Genomic DNA, 22,110 nt, shown 5'->3' on the forward strand with positions numbered 1-22,110 from the left:
TACTAGGTGAGCGAACCAACAATCTAAACCCCAACGTTTACCAGTATATAAATTTTGAATAGTAAATAAAATGCGGAAGATCCAAAACTCATTAACGAAATCAATTAAATAAACTTCTAAAGTATAATACTTATCATCCCCAAAATCTGGAAGTCCTCACATCAAGAACATCTATCCTCAAATTTCTAAGTCTAAGAGTATTTAAGAAACTTAAATAAGTAAAACGATGGTCCATGTCCGAACTTCAAGACATCAAGACGTGAAGAAGAGAATCCAGTCCGAGCTAGGAACAATAGCTCACCCTGAAATCTGACATGCTGAAGACTGGCTAGAGTTGCGGACGAGTCAAAGTCACTGGTGCACTTGCTGCACTCCACAAAACAACATGAAGAACATAAAAGTAGTGGTCAGTACAAGGAACAAGTACTGAGTAGGTATCATCGGCCAACTCAAAGTAGAAAGCAATATATATGGAATAATAATGTAAAACCAACCACAATACTTAACAGGTGACAATCAACAAGTACAAGAACCATTGGCAACAACACCAAGCTTACCTATGAGGACTCAAGCCTCCACACCATACTCATTTGGAAAACTAGATTCTTTGAGTTCGAGTATATTAAGTTAATTCAAGATTACTTCTCTTTATTCTTATCGTGTCGGAACGTGACACTCCGACCCTCTAATTCTACTTGTCGGAACGTGACACTCTGATCCATTATTCCTACCATGTCGGAACGTGACACTCCGATCCCCTAATACTGTGTCGGAACGTGACACTCCGATCCTCTAATACTGTGTCGGAACGTGACACTCCGATCCACTAATGCTACGTGTCGGAACGTGACACTCCGATCCACTAATACTATGTGTCGGAACGTGACACTCCAATCCATTATTCTCATTGTTTCAGTTCATCAAGCTTTCTTTATGTCAAGCATCATCTTAATAGAGAGGATTTAAGATTAAAGGTTCAACAATCTCATCATTCTAACCACCACAATTATGCGATCACATCATACAAACACACAATCAAGTATATAGAAGACTTTACAATACCACCCAATACATATCAATCGCTATTAAGAGTTTACTATCACATAGCATAAACCATAACCTACCTCCACCGAAGAATCGTAATCGAGCAAGCTATCTCCCCAAGGCCTTTTGATTTCCTCTTCGTTCTCTCTTTCTCGCTCGTTCTCCCCTCTTTGTCTTTTTCTTTTTCTTCTCCTGATTCTTTTTCTTTTACCCTAATTATCATATATTTCATTATGATAAAAGTAACCCATTATTTATTCCAAGGTTATCTCCTTTAACCCTCCAAGTAAATAAATTATTAAACTTACCCCACAAATTTTACAAAGTTTGTTATGAATAGTCCAAAACACCCCTTTAAAAACTTTAGCAGAAATCCGACCCAGTTGGGGTTACGCAACCTGTGACGGTCCGTCGTGTCTATGACGGTCCGTCCTGCAGGTCCGTCACAAAGTTCAGAGAGTTAAATTCAGTAAAGGTTTTGTGACGGTCCGTCGTACCTACGACGGTCCGTCCTGCAGTTCCGTCGTGAAGTTCAGAGAGTCGATTCTCAGTACCCAGATATCAGAGTTTAAGTGTTTTGGAACGAAGGCCCTCGACGGTCCGTCATTATTATGACGGTTCGTCCTACTTGTCGTCGAGGGTAATGAGAAGATTAGCAAAAGAAATTACACAAGTATGGGATGACGAAATCCATCACGGGCCATCGTGACCATGATGGTCCGTCGCGTGGTCCGTCGACCCTGTCAGTTTTTATCAAAATAATCTTAATGCTCTAATCGACTAAACAGTTCGTTACAATGTTTATGTGGACATTCACGTTCATGTACAGATTTCTGTTGACGTTTATGTATAATGGTGATGTTGTCATGTACATTTACGTTGACACTTAAGTTTATGTTAACGTTCATTTTCATGTTCATACTTACGATAACATTTATGTTGATGTTAACGTTCACGTTCATGTTTGTTTTAACGTTCACATTGACATTTCTATTTACATTGCCGTTCACATTGACGTTCAGGTTCATATTGTTGTTTTATTGAAATTCATGTTGTCGTTTACATTAACATTCACGCTAATGTTTAGGTTGACGTTCACTCTCACGTTCATATTGATATTGACGTTCACATTCACAATGACGTTCACATTCACAATGACGTTCACATTCAAGTTGACGTTCACTTTTATGTTGACATTCACGTTCATGTTCACATTTATTTTGATGTTCACGTAGATATTTATGTTAATGTTAAGCTTTACATTGATGTTAACGTTAATGTTGATGTTGACATATACATTTACGTTGACACTTATGTGGACGTTGACATTGACGTCTTCGTGTACTTTGATACTTATATGGACGTTCACATTGACATTAACTTTGACGGCTACGTTTAAGATGATGTTTATGTATATGGTCATATTCACATTGATATTGATGTTGACGTTAACATTCACATTAACGTTTATGTCGAGGTTGACGTTCACATTGATGTTGATATTGATCTTGAGGTTCATGTTGATTAGGATTTTGGCGTTCATGTTGACGTTCACGTTAACAATTACATTGACATTCACGTTGATGTTGACGTTCATATTGACTTTTATGCTTAAGTTTACATTGAAGCTTACGTTTATGTTAAGGTTTACGATGATGTTGACGTCACATTGATGTTGACCTTGACATTTACATGGATGTGGACGTTGATGTTGTCATTTAGGTTTACTTTGACACTTATGTGGATGTTCACCTTGACATTCACTTTGACGTGTACGTTGATGTGTACGTTGGTGTTTACATTAACATTGACATTCACGTTGTTATTATTGTTGACGTTAAAGCTGATACTTTGGTTGATATTGACTTTGATATTGACGTTCAAGTTTATGTTCACATTAAAGTTCACATTTACGTTGATGTTAACATTGAAGTTCACATTGACGTTCATGTTCAGGATCATATTGACGGTCATATTTAGGTTCACATTGACGTTAACATTGACATTCACTTTGACATTCATGTAGACATTTACGTGCATGTTCGGGTTGACATAAACGTTCTTGTTTACATTCACATAGACATTGATGTTGATGTTTACATTCATGTTGACGTTAACATTCATGTTTACATTAACATTCACGTTGACGTTAATTAATGTTGACATTGATATTCGAATATGTTCACATTGACATTCACGTTGACATTCACGTCCAGGTTGACATTCACATTGATATTTACGTTGAAGATCATGTTGACATTCACCTTGACGTACACATTGAAGTTTCAATGATGGTAACTTACACATTCACGTTCACATTTACGTTGACGTTCACATTCACATTTACATTGACGTTCATGTTGACATGATGTTAACATAATTTTTACATTACGTTCAAGTTGACTTTCATGTTTATGTTAATGTTTAACCTCATGTTCACATTGACTTTGACATTGACGTTCACGTTGACGATTACGTTGATGTTTACGTTGATGTTCATGTAGATATTGACCTCATGTTCACATTGACTTTGACGTTGACGTTCACGTTGACGATTACGTTGATGTTTATGTTGATGTTTATGTAGATATTAACCTCTACATTGACGTTTTCACAGACGTCGATGTTGATGTTTATGTCTACATTGATGTTCACATTGACGTTCACGTTGATGTTCATTTTTATATTTACGTTTACGTTCACGTTGACATTGATGTTTACATTCATATTTACTTTGACATTCACGTTTATATAGATATTGATATTTGTAACAACCCTAAAATGACTATGCTAAGTAACGCTTAATTTATCTAGAATGCCTACGATTAGACCAGGTTCACACGGATTGATGCGCGTTAAACCAGACCTCTTAACCCTTGCAACTTCTATGCCAACAAATTTGGTGAGTTAGTTGATCTATGAACGTTGGGTCCAGCAATGTAGGGCACCCGATTTTTGAAGATTTACTCGGATGAGTCTTAACCGGTCTAAAAAAGGGTTAATCTTATGTTTGGAGGGTCTAGGGGTAAAATGGTCTTTTCAAGGATAAGGGTAGTATTATAATTACCGTAAATATTTAATTAATTAATTAATTAATATGGTGGACGGGAAATTTTTGTAGAGAGGGCCGAAATTGGCCCTTTGATGTTCATGTTCACATTGATGTTCATGTTGACATTGACATTGACTTTCATATTGACATTCACGTTAACGTTGACGTCGACATAGACATTGATGTTCATGTCTATGTTTACGTTCACGTTCACTTTTACATTGACGTTCATATTGATGTTGACGTTGATGTTGCGTTAACGTTGACGTTGACATTCACATTTACGTTGATGTTGATGATGACGTTCACGTTGATGCTTACATTGATATTGATGTTGACTTTTACTTTTATGGTAACATTTACGTGGACATGGATGTTGACGTTGATGCTAACGTTTACATTGTCGTTAACGTTCGCATTAAGGTTTACATTCACATTCACGTTGATGTTGACGTTAACATTCACTTTGACATTGATGTTTACATTGACGTTGACATTCACATTGATGTAGAGTTGACATTGATGTTCGTGGTAATGTTTATGTTGACGTTCAAGCTCACGTCTACGTTGATATTGACATTGGCATTGACGTTGTAATATTCCAGAAAATTATATGTCTAGTGAAGAGTCCAATAGGTGTTTAAGAATGCGTATTGGGGATACATAGGCCCTCCAATGCCCAATATTGAGAAATATTGGGCATAGTATAGAAAATTGTCTAAGGGGTATTAGCCAATTTCTATATAATGCCCAAATTTGCAAAATATTGGGCATATTAGAAAATATTTACTTAAAGGGTGTTAGCCAAATTTTTTATGTATTAATGAAAAAGATATACTAGCAATGAAGACCGTAAGCGAAAATTCAATACTTCTATCATATACAGAATATGTACTAGGCATCCAAGTGTCAAGCCAAGTACCACAGCACCAAGTCATTTGAAATGATAATGAAAATTAAGTAGTGCCCAAGGACATGGTGAGGATCCTTGGGAAAATAAGTAAATATTCCAAATAGGAAATCAAGATTAGTTAGTTAGTAAAGTACAACCAACCCATTTGCAAGGACATGGGAGAATCATGTGGGAATCGGCGAAGAAGGTACTACCCCAACCAAATTTGGTTAGGGTTGTTGGGGGGGAGGGGGGCGTGCAAATGGGGAATACCATGTGGGTCCTAGCTCTATATATAACTCTAGACTCTAACCTACTAACCTAACTAAACTAGGACAAACCGAAATAAGCTAATAATTGCTTTCGACAACCTAAGACATAAATTGGGTGACACTAACCTAGTAACTAGTTAAAGAGACAACCTAGTACCTAACCTAGGAAGTCCAAAAGGTGGATTATAGTCATATAACCTTAGGGATACTTTATTAATTACCCTATGTTACTTAATTAATTTTTTAAAAAACTTAATGAATTAATTAAAATGGAAAAAACCGAAATTGCAACACAATTTCCAGATTTCGGTTAAAGCAAGCAAAAGACAACCTAGTATCTAACTTAGGATTGTCCAACGGGTTGGTTATGGTTTAAAAAATTAATGTATACTTTATTAGTAACCCTACGTTACTTAAATAATGAATTTAGCAGCATAATTAATTAATTTAAAAGGGCAAAACTGAAATCACAAAGAAAAATTTTCAGATTTCGGATAAGATAAGAAATAAACAACCAAGTACCTAACCAAGGATGGTTCAAAGAGTTAATTATTGTCCTAACGACTTGATTTTACTTTATTAATTACCCTAGGTCCCCTAATTTATTTAATTAGCAACTTAATTAATTAAATTAAAAGGGTGTAACTGAAATCCTTACACTAACTTAGTACTTAACCTAGGAAAGTCCAAAAGGGTTAGTAATGGTTAAAATAACTTAGAGGTACTTTAGAAGATACCCTAGGACTATTAATTAATAAAATTATACATTTAATTAATTAATTTAAAGGGGTCAAAACGAATTTCTTAGGAAAAATTTAAGATTTAACCAAGTGTTGTGTTTTCCTCGTTCTAGTCAATCTAGCAGGGGATTTTGAGTAATTAATAATTAATTAATTTAATTAACTTATTAAGACTAAGTTGAATGATTCAAGATCAGTTTCTAAGCCTAAAACTCACGATCAAACACTCAAAGAACACAATGCTAAATTGAATGAAAGAAAGAGGCAAAAAGTTCATAGACGTTCTAGGCGATTTCAAGGTTTCTCAAAGTTTTCATTAAAGGTAGTGTTCGTAGCATAAATTATACTTAAGGTATGTGCTTCTCTAACGGTATAATTTCTCTATGAGTACTTTTCATCATCGTAATTCATGAGATCTCTAAACTAGGACTATTTTCCCAAAGTTCTTGTCGAACTTTCCTTTTCCCTAATATCCTTGTTATGATTTCTATGTTGTATAGATTATTCTTGATCATGTTGTTGGTATGTGGTGCGGGATAATCATAATGTGAAGGGTTTTAGATTGTTAAATTTCGAATGAACTATGAATTTTCCCGCGTATGATGGTAAGGGTTTCTTAAATGAATTAAAGAACGATGTATTGTAAAGTTATGTCTAAAAAAGGTTTAAGTGTTGATGTGTGACGTTTTAATGCATACTTCTTGTTAATGTGACTTTATATAGATGTTATGTTAATCAAATGTTAATATTATGCTGTCCAAGATTTTTAGAAACGTTATCTCTAAAGTCATGAACTATGATTGGCTTAAAAGATCTCCATGAAATCACATTTGAATGAATTGCCTATCCTACGCCAATAAAATGGCTAACAATAAAAATGATGAACGGAATTGGCTAGAATATTGTATTGAAATAATTAAAAGATTGGCTAATGTATTATGTATAGAAACTTAAGCATGATGAACATTAATATTGTCTTATGCAAGCAAACATGGTTACGTAATACTTTCAAAATTTGTTTTGGCCAATACTAATCATAAGCCAATCTTTTGTAGCAAAAATAATAAAATGAAAAGTCAAGCCCTTCTAAACATATTCAATGAACCCATATCAAAGGGTGTGACATTCATTGGGAAAACTGCCAACATGCTCTAAAAGATTGAACTATGAACCTATGCAACTCATTGAATGAAGTGCTCATCATCCATAATTTATGATATGAAGCTACTAAACAAAATGTAAGTAAGTAACGTGAGTAATAACATAACTAATGATGCCTAAGATATGAAAGTAACCAAAATGAGGTGCTAAATGAAGTGAGATAAGCCTCACTTATGCCTAAGATACTATGTTGAAAATACTCACGAATGAAGGTGTTAAAACGTGTTAGACCAGTCCCATTAACACAAAAGATGTTATGTAAGGACAATTCACATTTCATCAATGTAAAGAAAAGGATGATAACTCATCAATAGAGTAAGAAAATCTCTATCTAGAAGGAAGGTTTCATAATGTTTCAGTCAACTCTAAAAGATAAGAAGATAATGAAAGTGAGCAAAGAACCGATAGACTAGTTATGAGCATGTGCTTGCACATGTAAATCTCATGAGACAAGCCTACCACCGAGGTGCATGAGTAGTCTTCTTAATTCCCTAGTCTTCGAACTATGTCTAGCCAACATAAGAACTAGCCTATGGTTTCAACCTAAGAGAGCTACGTATGTTTCGATCTCCCCTTTGCCATTGAGATCACCTCTTTTTCGGAATGGGGAAGACAACATATTTAATGTCTATCTCACATTATCTATGTTGGTTAATTCTCAAAAGAATATTCTTTGTTCACAATAGGCGTAAGACACTCCTTTTCGGTGTAGTGTAAACACTTGATATGGATTCGCCTTAGCCGGGAATCACCTCTTTTCAGTGTGGGGCAAACACTTGATTCATGAGTGGCTCACATGATCTAAATTCATTTTTAACGGTGAATCACCTCTTTTCGGTGTGGGAAAGACACTGGATTTCATGTTAGCTCGCATGATCTTACTTCTAAAGATGTCTCTAAGAACGCAAGAAAGAAAGATGATGGAACGTATGTTCAAAGTGAGCTACGAAAGTAAGATCTTTAGAATGTCAATTGCCAATATGATTACCAGTGAAGTTTTAGCAAATAATGGGAAAAGCGAAATAAGATTGACTTATAATGATTTCTTATATGCTCCTAATAAAGGGGAGTAGAAACATAACAACAACTCAAAACATCATAACTTCCCTACCATGAAAATGATTAAATAAGCATCATAGCCAATAAAACTGGCTTATGAAGTATTAATGAATACTTGATGTAATGAATGACTTGTTGTAAGGATAGTCAAATCATGTCAAATGAAGTTTACAATGAGCAAAGGGTATAGCTAATAATGAATCCTCATGTTATGAAAATTAGAAAGCCAAATAAATTAGATTATAATGACATTATATATTTGGCAAAAGATCTTAAACAAATAAGATTGGCTTATAATGACTTCTTATATAAGGCCAAAAATACTATAACAGGAATAGTCACTAAATATTGGTATATGAAGATTTCAATCCCCAAATTGTATTTAATTATTCCTTAGTCCATGGATTACTTACTTGATTCGTTGTGGGTATGGTCCTACAGTGAACCATTGTACTTGTAAGTAAACAATTACACCGAAGGAATCATTGAACTACACAATAATAAGAAGAAAAAGACTGAAAAATAGTCTAAGTATCAAAAATAGAGTTATCGGGTTTGGACTATTAACGAATTAGGGAAGTCTAGTGACTGCACATTCAAGAAATGACATGTTGTTTAGGAAGAACTTTCCTTGATCATGCATAACCTTATGTGTATGTCTTAATACACCCATTATTAGTACAAGTCACCCTATTAAAATTTACTATTTTATAGGTTCAGGCAGAGGACAAATTGAAGACTCTTGCGGCGGTTTGGACAATAGCGTTCTCCACACTATTTGGTAGGTCCTGTTTATTTCGAGGATGCTACAGTGTTAGTTTAGACTTAGTTTTAGACATAGCTAGTGGATGTTGTCCCTAGAATTTCTTTCATACTTTATTCTCGAAGCTTTTGGATATAAGGACGTTTTGGCAACTTATTAAAATATATTCTTCTTTTATTTAGAATTGGTTCTGATGTTAACACTGACATTCAAGCTATTATTTACGTTTACATTGATGATGACGTTCAAGTTCATATACACATTGACGTTGATGTGTACGTTCACGTTCATGATAACATTCACACGGATGTTAACATTAATGATGACGTTGATGTGCATTTTCACATTGACGTTCACGTGGACGTTGACATTGACATTCACGTTCACATTCATATTGATATTGACATTCACATTGACGCTAACATTGATTTTGATGTTGATTTTGATATTGTCGTTGACGTTTATATTGACGTTATGTCACGACCCAAAACCGGGCCGCGACTGGCACCCACACTTACCCTCCTATGTGAGCGAACCAACCAATCTAAACCTTAACATTTCAATTTAATATCAACAGAAAGTAATGCGGAGGACTTAAACTCATTAATAAAAAGACAATTCAATAACTTCTAAAATTCAACATCTATTATTCCCCAAAATCTGGAAGTCATCACCACAAGAACATCTATGAACGAATTACTAAACTAAGAGTATTCTAAGAAGCTAAAATAAACAAAAGCTAGTCCATGCCGGAACTTCAAGGCATCAAGACATGAGGAAGAAGATCCAGTCCAAGCTAGAAGCATTAGCTCACCCTGAAATCCGGTGTAATGAAGACTGGCTAGAGTTGCGGTTGAGTTGAAGACGACGGTATGTTTGCTGCACTCCACAAATAACAAAGAAAACAAATACAAGTAGGGGTCAGTACAAAACACGGGTACTGAGTAGATATCATCGGCCAACTCAAAATAGAAAACAGTATATATCAGATAATATCATAAATCAACTACAATACTCAACGTGTAGCAACAACAAGTTCTATAATCATTAATAAGCACCGCCAAGTTCACACATGAGGACTCAAGCCTCAATACCATACTCTTTTGGGAATTAGGTTCATTAGATTGAGTATATTAACATCTTTCAAGATTCTTTATCTTTATTCCTCTTGTGTCGGTACGTGACACTCCGCTCCCCTACTACTATGTGTCGGTACGTGACACTCCGATCCCCTAATTCTACGTGTCGGTTCGTGACACCCGATCCCCTAATTCTACGTGTCGGTTCGTGACACCCGATCCCCTAATTCTACGTGTCGGTTCGTGACACCCGGTCCCCTTAATTCTACGTGTCGGTTCGTGACACCCGCTCCACTAATCTCATTCTATTAATTCATCAATCCTTCTTTTATACCAAGGCATCATCAACCCCATTACTTTAGTTCATCAAGCCTTCTTTTATACCAAGGCATCATCAATCTCATTAACAAAGTAGATTAGGGTTTTTCAAGATTTGGGATTCAATAGCTTCATCATGCTTATTTTATCACAATTATATAATCACATTCATACAAGCATACAATTAAGCATATAGAAGGGTTTACAATACTACCCAATACATATCATTCGCTATTAAGAGTTTACTACGAATAGCATAAACCATAACCTACCTCCACCGAAGATTCGTGATCAAGCAAGCAAATTCCCCAAATTCTTGTTGTCCTCTTCGTTTCTCTCTCTCTCTACTCGTTCTCCCTCTCTTTCTGTTCTTTTTCTTTTTCTTATTCAAACCCTCTTTCTTTTACCCTAATTAGCATATAATTAAGTATAAAGATGGCAATAATATCCCACTAATTAACTCAAGGTTACCTCTTTTAACCCCCAAGTAATTAGACTTATAATCCTTAACCCTCTAACTTTATAATTAAAGTAGGAATAGTCCAAAACGTCCCTTAAAACGTGTAAAGAAATCCGACTCCACCTGGGATTACGCAACCTGTGACGGCCCGTCGTGCCTGCGACGGTCCGTCATGCAGGTTCGTCATGGACTCAATTTGTTTAAGGAGTCTGTGACGGCCCGTCGTGCCTACGACGGTCCGTCCTGCACTTCGTCGCCAAGTTCAGAGAGTCGATTTCAGTACCCAAATTTCAGAAGTCTAAGTGTTCTGGAACGAGACACCTGCGACGGTCCGTCGTGCCCACGACGGTTCGTCCTGCAGGTCCGTCGCCAAGTTCAGAGAGTCGATTTCAGTACCCAAATTTCAGAAGTCTAAGTCTTTTGGAACGAGACACCCTCGACGGCCCGTCGTGTCCATGACGGTCCGTCGTGGGTTCCGTCGACTCACACAGTTTTTCCAGAAATAAAATCTGCTGCTCAAAACGACTAAACAGGTCGTTACACTAGATACCAATTTACCCATCGTTCGTCCCCGAACGATCACGAGAAGAAAACAAGGGCGAAAAGGGAGTACCTGAATCTGTAAACAGGTGTGGGTATCTTTCTTGCATATCAGCCTCCTTCTCCCAAGTGGCCTCTTCAACTGGTCGATTCTTCCATTGGACTTTGATGGATGCAATCTCCCTTGATCTCAATTTGCGAATTTCTCTGCCTAAAATGGCAATAGGCTCTTCCTCATAAGTCAAATTTTCATCAAGTAGAACCGAATCCCAACGAATGATGTAGTTTCCATCCCCATGGTATCTTTTTAACATAGACACATGAAATACCGGATGCACTCCGGACAGCCCTGGAGGCAAGGCTAACTCATAAGCCACCTCTCCTACTCGCTTAAGTACTTCAAAGGGACCAATATACCTTGGGCTTAGTTTACCCCTTTTACCAAACCGCATCACCCCTTTCATGGGCGAAACCTTCAGCAAGACTTGCTCACCCTCCATAAACTCCAAGTCCCTAACCTTTCGATCTGCATATTCCTTTTGCCTACTTTGAGCCGCTAAAAGCTTTTCTTGAATAGATTTCACTTTTTCTAATGAATCCCTCAAAAGGTCAGTACCCCAAGGTCTAACCTCAAATGCATCAAACCACCCAATGGGAGACCTACATCTCCTCCCATACAATGCTTCAAATGGGGCCATGTCAATACTTGAGTGATAGCTATTATTGTATGAAAACTCCGCTAAGGGTAAGAAGCTATCCCAATGGCCACCAAATTCTATCGCACATGCACGAAGCATATCCTCCAACACTTGAATCGTTCGCTCAGACTGTCCATCGGTCTGAGGGTGAAATGCAGTACTAAGGTCCAACCTAGTACCTAATTCAGCATGTAATGTTCTCCAAAACTTAGAAGTAAACTGCGTACCTCTATCTGATATGATGGAGAGTGGAACTCCATGCAACCGAACAATCTCTGAGATGTAAAGTTTGGCTAACTTCTCTGCATTGTACGTCACCTTGACCGGAATGAAGTGAGCAGACTTAGTTAACCTATCAATAATTACCCAAATGGAATCAAACTTACTCAATGTCTTTGGAAGACCAACCACGAAGTCCATTGCAATCCTTTCCCACTTCCACTCGGGAATGGGCATTCTCTGAAGTGTTCCTCCGGGCCTCTGGTGTTCATACTTTACTTGTTGACAATTTGGACATTTGGCAACAAAATCAACAATGTCGCGCTTCATTCTACTCCACCAAAAGTGTTGCTTTAGGTCACGATACATCTTGGTTGCACCAGGATGTATAGAATATCCGGAACTATGAGCCTCTGTAAGAATAGTGTGGATCAAATCATCGACACGGGGTACACATACCCTTCCCTTAATTCTCAAAACACCTTCCTCATCCATTATTGCTTCTTTAGCCTCTCCTCGCAACACCATATCCCGAATTCGTCTTAGTTTCTCATCATCAAACTGTTTTCCCTTGATCTTGTCAAGAAAAGAAGATCTCGCCTCCACACTGGCCAAAAATCCTCCCTTCTCATTTACTTCTAACCTCATAAGGTCATTAGCCAGAGTCTGAACCTCTCTAGCCAATGGGCGTCTAGAAGCTTGTAAGTGAGCTAGACTACCCATGCTCCCTGCTTTTCTACTTAAGGCGTCTGCCACCACATTAGCCTTTCCTGGGTGATACAAGATGGTGACATCATAATCCTTCAGTAGTTCCATCCATCTCCTCTGTCTCAAATTTAAATCTTTCTGAGTAAAGACATACTGTAAACTACGATGATCCGTATAGACTTCACACTTAACCCCATATAGATAGTGTCTCCATTGCTTTAATACAAAAACTACCGCAGCCAACTCCAAATCGTGGGTCGGATAATTACGTTCATGCACCTTTAATTGCCTCGAAGCATACGCAATTACGTTCTTCTCTTGCATTAGCACTGCACCCAACCCAGAATAGGATGCATCACAATACACAATGAAGTTCTTACCCTCTAATGGCAAGGTAAGGATAGGTGTGCTAGTCAACAAGGTCTTTGTTTTTGTAAGGATCATCATAAGGTAAGACCCTGTCCTACCATTGCTTCTAGAGAAATAGAGGGTAAGCAAGTTTCTCCTAATGTTCCAAAATATAATGCTCCAAATAACTGTCGTTCTATGAACTCCAAACTAGAGGAGCAAAGCCAGATGATGATGATGATGATTATGGTAAGTTCTTGCATCTCTTTATTAGTATGAGTTCTTTTTATGTGGGGGAGTATGGTGAGTAAAGTAGTTTTGAGTGATTCTAATATGTTATATTCAACTCAAGCTTGAGAGTAGAAAGTCATACAAGTATGTTGCATGTTGCATTGTGATTAGGGTTCTTGTGAAATTGAATTTCGTTTTTCCTTGCATTGTGAATTTTATGAAGTTATGATTATGTTGTAAGATGTTTTGATGTGATTTCATCTTGCATATTAGCAGGTTTCCATCTTGAATTGCTTAAAAGTTGCATTTTTGAGAATTGCATAATTCACTGTAACGAATTACTTGCTCACTAAGAGATTTTTCAAAATTTTATTAATTCATTCTTTGGTAAAACATTTTTTTAATATGGTTATAACATATGTATATGAGCATGATATTGAATGTAAAATGAGTTTTTGTTTTTTGCAATGAAGGATGTGAGTTTTACTGCATGCTGAGTTGTAGAATTTATTCCAGTTTCATGTTGTGTGTGATGCTCTTAAATATGTTATATTGATGTTTTCCTAGATGATTGTTTTGTATAATGTGTTATCTGTTATGGTCATGATTTGTTAAGATTGAGTGTCTATTATTGGAAATGTTCGGACAGTGGCAAAGTGTCATTTGAGGACGAATGTCATCTAAGTGGGGGAGATTGTATAATACGTAGAAAATGACTTAGGTGAAGCTTGAGCCTAAAATGTTTGTTATGATTGTATAAGTTCCTAAAATTGTAAATAATGTGGTATTGAGGCACTCTCTAAAGATTTAGGTGCATTAGGAGTGAAACGTCAGGGGACGACCTAGGCGTTCGACGACTAACTAACCTATGTGCCTCATGTGTGATTATACGCCTATATGTGTGTTTTATGAGTTAATGAGGTCATTATATGAGCTATTATATCGTTTATAGGAAGTTTGTCATGTTTCATGAAGTTTGAAGGTCAAACGTCCATGAAGTTCAAAAGGTTTTCCTTGAAAAAACCTTGTGTGTCTATGCATGTTATGTCGAGTTTTACGTGTTCGTTTTTGATGAAATTTATTTTTGAGATCCTAAAATCGTATACAAACCTATTCGTGCTCGAAAGGTCAAGGCAAAAGTCCCCAACGACCAACCATGAGTAATGTAGGAAGGACCCTTTCCTTGAAGCCATGACTACCCAAATCTATGGAGGCAGTAGACGACTCGTGGTCCAGTCGACGCCCCATCGATGGGTGTTGTGGGCCAGTATTTATCCATGGGAGAAGGACAAACCAAGGACCAGCCTGATTCCCAAAACACGGACCAATAGAATAGTCCGTTGTAGTCTATCTGTTTGTGAGATTTTCTCCTGTGCGCAGTTCACTGTAATGTTTATAGGTGAATTGGTAAATTCACACCCACTTAAAAATACGACTTTGGGAGATTCCTAAATGGTCTTTTAGGTATTTTAAATATGTTTATAATCCTTTAACACCTAGAAGAATTCATTCTTAAAAAATCAAAAACAAAAATATCTTAGAAATTCTCTAGAACTCCATTGGAGATTTGAGTGGTAATTCTTCATCAAAATTGTGGATTAGCATCAATACTGTACGATTTTTGATCATTGAAACTCAATTTATCAAGGAGCCAATCGTCAAATTACTTTTCAAAGAGTTATTAAAAGAGGAGTTTTCTAAATTGAAATCCACCAATTGGTTCTTTCATTAAAGGTTTTAAAGAATTGAATATTTATTGAATTATTGTTAAATAGATTATTTTAACTCAGTTAACTTATGAACCCATGAAATTTATGAACCCTACTTTTTGACTACTTTATGGGTTAAGTGATATTGTTCTAATGCTTATGAATTTTAGTGTAGTTTTCTTTGGGCTACTGAATGATATAAGAATTTTATTCAATTCATGTCTAAGTAGTCTTAAATTGATAAATCTATATTTAATATACCTAGTTTAATTTAATATCATAGTTTATGTATTGAATTATTTTTATGGCCATGAATAAAGGCCTTATGATATTGAATTGGATGATTTAGCTATGGATTAAAGTGGTGAGAATGGATTTGTGGAACGCTTCCCGAATTATCTTTATTTTATGTTAATTAGACTTCAGTTATGTTGTGATTGGTATGGTCCACTTCTGGTGGCGGTGCAATGTGCTTTACTTGAAATTGATGTGGCATCATCGGCGTTACTTTATGTATTATGATGATCATGACCTTGTCGGAACTAAATGAAGAATTACGATGATTGATGTAGTTGATTTATGTGGAGTATGAGCACATATATCTACATGTGATCAAGTGAAAGTATGAGTTCTTCTATTAATATTATGTGGTCATGTTAGATTATGACTTTGTCTTGTGTGTGTAGTCTTTGAGTTGATGCATAATTATTAATACTTGACTATCTGAGTCAATAAAGGTTATATGGATGATGATATAGTAATATATAGGATGACATAACGGTGATAAGATTCATTCCGAAGTGCTTCAAAGAATGCTATTCTATATGTGATAAAGTAAAGCATGTTGTGTAAAGTTTTTGTTGACATATGTCCCTTACTTGATACATGTATAAATGATATTTGATATATGAGATGTCTTGACTAGGTAATGTTAGTGCACCTGTGTCATGTATGAACGAATGATATGTGAGACCCTAAATGATGTTAAGAAGGACATGTACGTAGAACCCTCAACCTAGTGGTAAGGTTATGTTATGATCTTGCAGTGGAGAGCCGTAATTGTATCCTTCTTGTATGAGTGATGGACTTAGATTTGATTGCCTGGAACACCATCATATCATCCTTAGGAAATTAATGATGAGTTATCTTAGTTTCCATTGAAAGGTAGCCTAGTGGACCTCTTTGGTAGGGTGAATGTGATTGAGTTATGAACTAGATATGGAACATATTTATATTATCCATTAATGTCAAATACTCTATGTGAACTAAGGATAGCACCGAGTAATTATCTTATAGGAAGTATTTTTACTTGAGAATGAGACTAGAGTACAATGTAGCTCTACTTGAGAATGAGACTAGAGTACATAAAAGCCAATCGTATTCCTTAACCATGTGCCTACATGGGGTGTTTCCTAGTTCTACCATTGGCAAGTAGAATACCCTTACCAGAGTAGGCTAGAACTCATGATTCCATGTTTATCTATCTAGTTCTATCTATATTATTTCCTATTTTCATAATATGGGATACCTACTAGCATTACAGAAAGTCTATAAAGTTTAGGTGGTAGTATGAGATTCTATCTAGACATTGCACAATAGTCTTTGGATATGTTACTAAGAGTCCCTAGGTCTTTTCCAAGACAATTACTTGAATATCCTTTATGTGATGTATGAGTCTTAAACGAGGTAATGAATGTAATGAGTTAATTTAGGAAATCATGCTAAATATATAATTACTTATCTAGGGTAGTTAAGTGTTGTCTAGTTAAGGTGTGAAGGGGAAATAGGAATGGTCACTTCGTATCTTACCTAGATAAGCCTTTAAAATGAGTCTAGGTAGGATAGATGGTTGATTATGTAGACATGATCTAAGCCTTAGGTAGTCTTAAGCAAAATATATAGGTAATATTGAAGAGGTCAATCATGGACGTTATCTTTTTTATTTACTTAAGTATGTCTTTTGATAGCCTTTGGAGGGAGAATGTCATATCATCTACATGATGGATTAAGTAAGAATGATTCTATATTAGGTAGTCTGAAAAATCTCTTAAGTGTGTACGAAAGAGATTTTATGGGCGGTTGCTTCACAACTCACTCAAGTAAGACTTAGAATCTACTTTGGTAGGAGGATCTCATGTTTATCTCATTATAGGTGGTCCTAAGGATCATAGGTGTGCCTAAGGAGGGAGTTCGGGCGGTTAATCTTTCTCTTATTTAAGCAAGTCTTAGGATAGCTTCTAGTGAGAGAATTGCATGCTATAAAGTGTCTTTGATAAACCTAAGAAACTTCACTGTACATAGAAGGAACTTCGCAATAACAGTCATAAACTTCACTGTAAGATTTCCTAAATATATGCTAAATTGATTATGTGATATCTTATGTATTTCTAAGGTGTGAAATGTTTTTCTTATTATTATGATATCATGCTTTAATGAAAAAGAGCATGTTTCTAATAACTGTCCATTTTTATGATTTTATGCATTCAGCCATAGTTAGTGCAAGTGTTTGTACTAATTCCATACATTTTTGTTTTCTCTAAAGGTGTAGGTGAAAGGTGAGAAGGATCATGAAGGAAAGCTTTGATTTTAGAGTTGTTCAAGCGTAGTTGAAGTATGTCCTCAATTGACTCGAGGGAATATATACATGTCTTTTATTTATAAGTATTGTAATAGACTAAGTATTTCTATATTCGTATTGTATGGGCCGTTTCCCAAGTATTCTTGAGTCTAATAATGACATATGTTGAGACTTAGCGTTTCTATGATTTTCATATGAAAAGATGTTTTAAGATATTTGTGTGAAAAGTTTTAATTCCGCACTATTTTTCATATGTTTATATGCGATGAACCATATGGAAGGGCTTGTACAAGACATTCAGAAGATCAAGTACCCCGGCTGCCTTATGAGAATGCCATGTATTCTAAGTGTAACAACCTGTTTAGTCGATTCGAGCGGTAGAATTATTTTTTTGATAATAACTTACTGTGTCGACGGATCACACGACGGACCGTCGAGGCTCTTCGTTCCAAAAAACTTCAACTCTGAAATCTGGGTACTGAGATCGACTCTCTGAACTTCACGACGGAACTGCAGCACGGACCGTCGTAGACACGACGGACCGTCACAAACCCCTTTACTGAATTTAACTCTCTGAACTTTGTGACGGACCTGCAGGATGGACCGTCATAGACACGACGGACCGTCACATGTTGCATGACCCCAACTGGGTCGGATTTCTGCTAAAAGTTTTAAAGGGGTGTTTTGGACTATTCATGACAAACTTTATGAAATTAGTGGGGTAAGTTTAATAATCTATTTACTTGGGGGTTAAAGGAGATAACCTTGAAATAAATAGTGGGTTACTTTTATCATCTTTGATAATTGATTATATGATAATTAGGGTAAAAGAAAAAGAATCTGGAGAAGAAAAATAAAAAGAACAAAGGGGTACGAACGAGCGAGAGAGAGAGAACGAAGAGGAAAGCAAAGGCATTGGGGAAGTAGCTTGCTTGATCATGATTCTTCGGTGGAGGTAGGTTATGGTTTATTTCTATGTGATAGATAAACTCTAAATAGCGATTGATATGTATTGGGTGGTATTGTAAAGTCTTCTATATGCTTGATTGTGTGTTTGTATGTTGTGACCGTATAATTGTGGTGGTTAGAATGATAAGACTGTTGAATCTTCAATCTTAAATCCTCTCTATTAAGATGACGCCATGGCATAAAGAAGGCTTGATGAACTAAAATAATGAGATAAATGGATCGGAGTGTCACGTTCCGACACGTAGTATTAGGGGATCAGAGTGTCACGTTTCGACACGTAGTATTAGGGGATCGGAGTGTCACGTTCCGACACGTAGTATTAGGGGATCGGAGTGTCACGTTCCGACACGTAGTATTAGGGGATCGAAGTGTCACGTTCCGACACGGTAGTAATAATGGATAGGAGTGTCACGTTCCGACACGTAGTATTAGGGGATCGGAGTGTCACGTTCCGACACGTAGTATTACGGGATCGGAGTGTCGCGTTCCGACACAATAATACTAAAGAGAAGCAATCTTGAATTATGTTAATATACTCAAATTCGAAGAACATATTTCCCAAATGAGTATGGTGTGGAGGCTTGAGTTCTCATAGGTGTGCTTGACGTTGCTGCCAATGGTTCTTGTACTTGTTGATTGTCACCTGTTAAGTATTGTGGTTGATTTTATATTATTATTCAGTATATATTGTTCTCTATTTTGAGTTGGCCGATGATACCTACTCAATACGTGTTCCTTGTACTGACCCCTACTTGTAATTTTCTTGTTGTTTTGTGGAGTGCAGCAAGTGTACCATCGACTACGACTCGCCCTCAACTCTAGCCAGTCTTCATCACATCAGATTTCAGGGTGAGCTATTGTTCCTAGTTCGGACTGGATTCTCTCATTCACGCCTTGATGTCTTGAAGTTCGGACATGGACCATCCCTTTTACTTATTTTAGCTTCTTAAATACTCTTAGATTTAGAAATTTGAGGATAGATGTTCTTGGTGTGATGACTTCCAAATTTTGGGGATAATAATTATTAAACTTTAGAAGCTTATTTATTGGTTATATTAATGAGTTTTGAGTCTTCCGCATTATATTTTGTTCATTATGGTTGAAATATTTGTAAACGTTGGGGTTTAGATTTGGTTGTTCGCTCACATAGGAGGATAAGTGTGGGTGCCACTCGCGGCTCGCTTTGGGTCGTGGCAAACTTGATATCAGAGCGTTAGTTTCGTCGGTCTCATAACACAAGAACGAGTCTAGTAGAGTCTTGAGGAAGGTAGGGGGACGCCCTTACTTTTCTTAGAGAGGCTATAGGACTTTAGGAAAATTCCATTCTTTCTTTCTTTCGTGCTATTACTTGGATCCAATTGGTATATAGGTGATACAAATTGGTATCTGACATCCTCACTCTATTTCGCAGATGGTTAGAACTAGAGCAACAACTGTGCCAACACCAACACCGGCAAGACAGGGTGCGTCTGAGCCAACCACTGGGGCTGTAGCTCAAGGAGGAGCAGTGGCAAGAGGCCGTGGTAGAGGTCGCAGGAGGACGCCCTCTAGAGGTAGAGGACAAACACCTGGTCCAGCTAGTAATAGGGCGGTGACTCCTCCACCAACTGATGAGATAGTAAGAGAGGGTGAAGAAGGGGAAAATGAGCATGTGCAAGATAAGGAACTACCACCCCATCCTACCCCAGAGATGATTAATCAGGTTCTTACTTATCTTAGCGGGTTATCAAATCAGGGCCAGACACCTCCAGTGTTTTCTGCACCAGCACCTCAGGTTCCGGGAGTACAACATGCAGCTGCTGTGGCTCCCCGCATAGATGCTTCATTGGGAGTAGGCACGTTTCCCAGATTGACTATAGGGCCTATAATGACGAGTGATCAGCATGAACTTTTCACTAAATCTTGAAGTTGAAACCTCCAGTCTTCAAGGGTGCTGAATCTGAGGATGCCTATGATTTTCTGGTTGATTGACATGAGCTGCTACATAAGATGGACATAGTAGAACGATTCGGTGTTGAGTTTGTGACCTATCAGTTTCAGGGGAATGCCAAAATGTGGTGGCGGTCGTATGTTGAATGTCAACCAGCACAGGCACCACCTATGACGTGGGCAGCATTCTCTAGCTTATTTATGGAGAAGTATATACCCCGGACTTTGAGGGACAAGAGGAGAGATGAGTTCCTAAGCTTAGAGCAAGGCAGGATGTCTGTTACTGCTTATGAGGCCAAGTTTCGTGCACTAACCAGGTATGCCACCCAGCTTTGCTTCAGTCCACAAGAGCGGATTTGCCGTTTTGTGAAGGGATTGAGGTCAGATTTGCAGATCCCAGCCTTACAGGTAGCTGCTGCAGCAAAATCCTTTCAGGAAGTGGTTGATTTTGTGATAGAGGTGGAGGGGGTGAAGCCAGACGACTTCACCCTGGCGTCGACATCTAAGATGTTCTGTATGGGAGGTGAGTTTACTGGGTCTTACTTCAGAGGGCAGAGTTCAGGAGGTTACCCAGCCCGACCTATTCAGTCTTCACTGCAGGCTGTAGCTGGGGGTCCATCGCAGACCAGTCAACATTTCTCTGAGTTTAGAGGTTATCCCCAGAATTCGTCATTCTCACAGAGACCTATGCTTGACTCCAGAGATTGTTATGGATGTGGAGAGACTGGACATATTAGGAGGTATTGTCCAAAACAGAGTTACAGACCCCCAATAGTTAGAGGTAGAGGTGGTCATGGTAGAGGCCGCCATTCTGGAGGACGTGGTGGCCAAGGAAATGGTGGTCATCAAATCAGTCGGGGTGGCGGGCAAGTTGGAACCACTGCAGCGCAACATGGTAGGGGCAACGGGCAGACAGGTGATAGGGCCCATTGTTATGCTTTCCCTGGGAGGTCTGAAGCAGAGACATCTGATGCCGTTATCACAGGTAATCTTTTAGTTTGTGATTGCATGGCTTCTGTATTATTTGATCCTGGATCCACATTTTTATATGTAACTTCCTCCTTTTCTACTGGTCTTGATTTATATTGTGATTTGCTTGACATGCCTATTCGTTTCTCTACTCCTGTGGGTGAGTATGTGATAGTTGAAAAGGTGTATAGGTCTTGTCTTGTGACTTTTGTGAGGAGCAATACTCATGTAGATTTGATTATTCTAGAGATTGTTGATTTTGATGTGATTCTGGGTATGACTTGGCTTTCTCCAAATTTTGCATTCTTAGATTGTAATGCTAAAACTGTGACATTGGCCAAGCCTGGGACAGATCCGCTAGTGTGGGAGGGT

At 37.5% G+C, this 22,110-nt stretch overlaps 1 protein-coding gene across 1 annotated transcript in view; it reads left to right on the forward strand.

Annotated features, from left to right (window-relative positions):
- The window catches only part of LOC107022178, a 42,988-nt gene that overhangs the window by 11,259 nt on the left and 9,619 nt on the right, over window positions 1–22,110 (forward strand). Inside the window, exons 5-6 of the mRNA XM_015222863.1 lie at window positions 2,767–2,928; window positions 3,261–3,338. Coding sequence (XP_015078349.1) covers window positions 2,767–2,928; window positions 3,261–3,338 — 240 coding nt within the window. The remainder of the gene's footprint in view (window positions 1–2,766; window positions 2,929–3,260; window positions 3,339–22,110) is intronic.

The sequence above is a fragment of the Solanum pennellii genome, chromosome 6 (genome assembly GCF_001406875.1).
Source record: "Solanum pennellii chromosome 6, SPENNV200".
Classification (NCBI taxonomy): Eukaryota; Viridiplantae; Streptophyta; class Magnoliopsida; order Solanales; family Solanaceae; genus Solanum; species Solanum pennellii.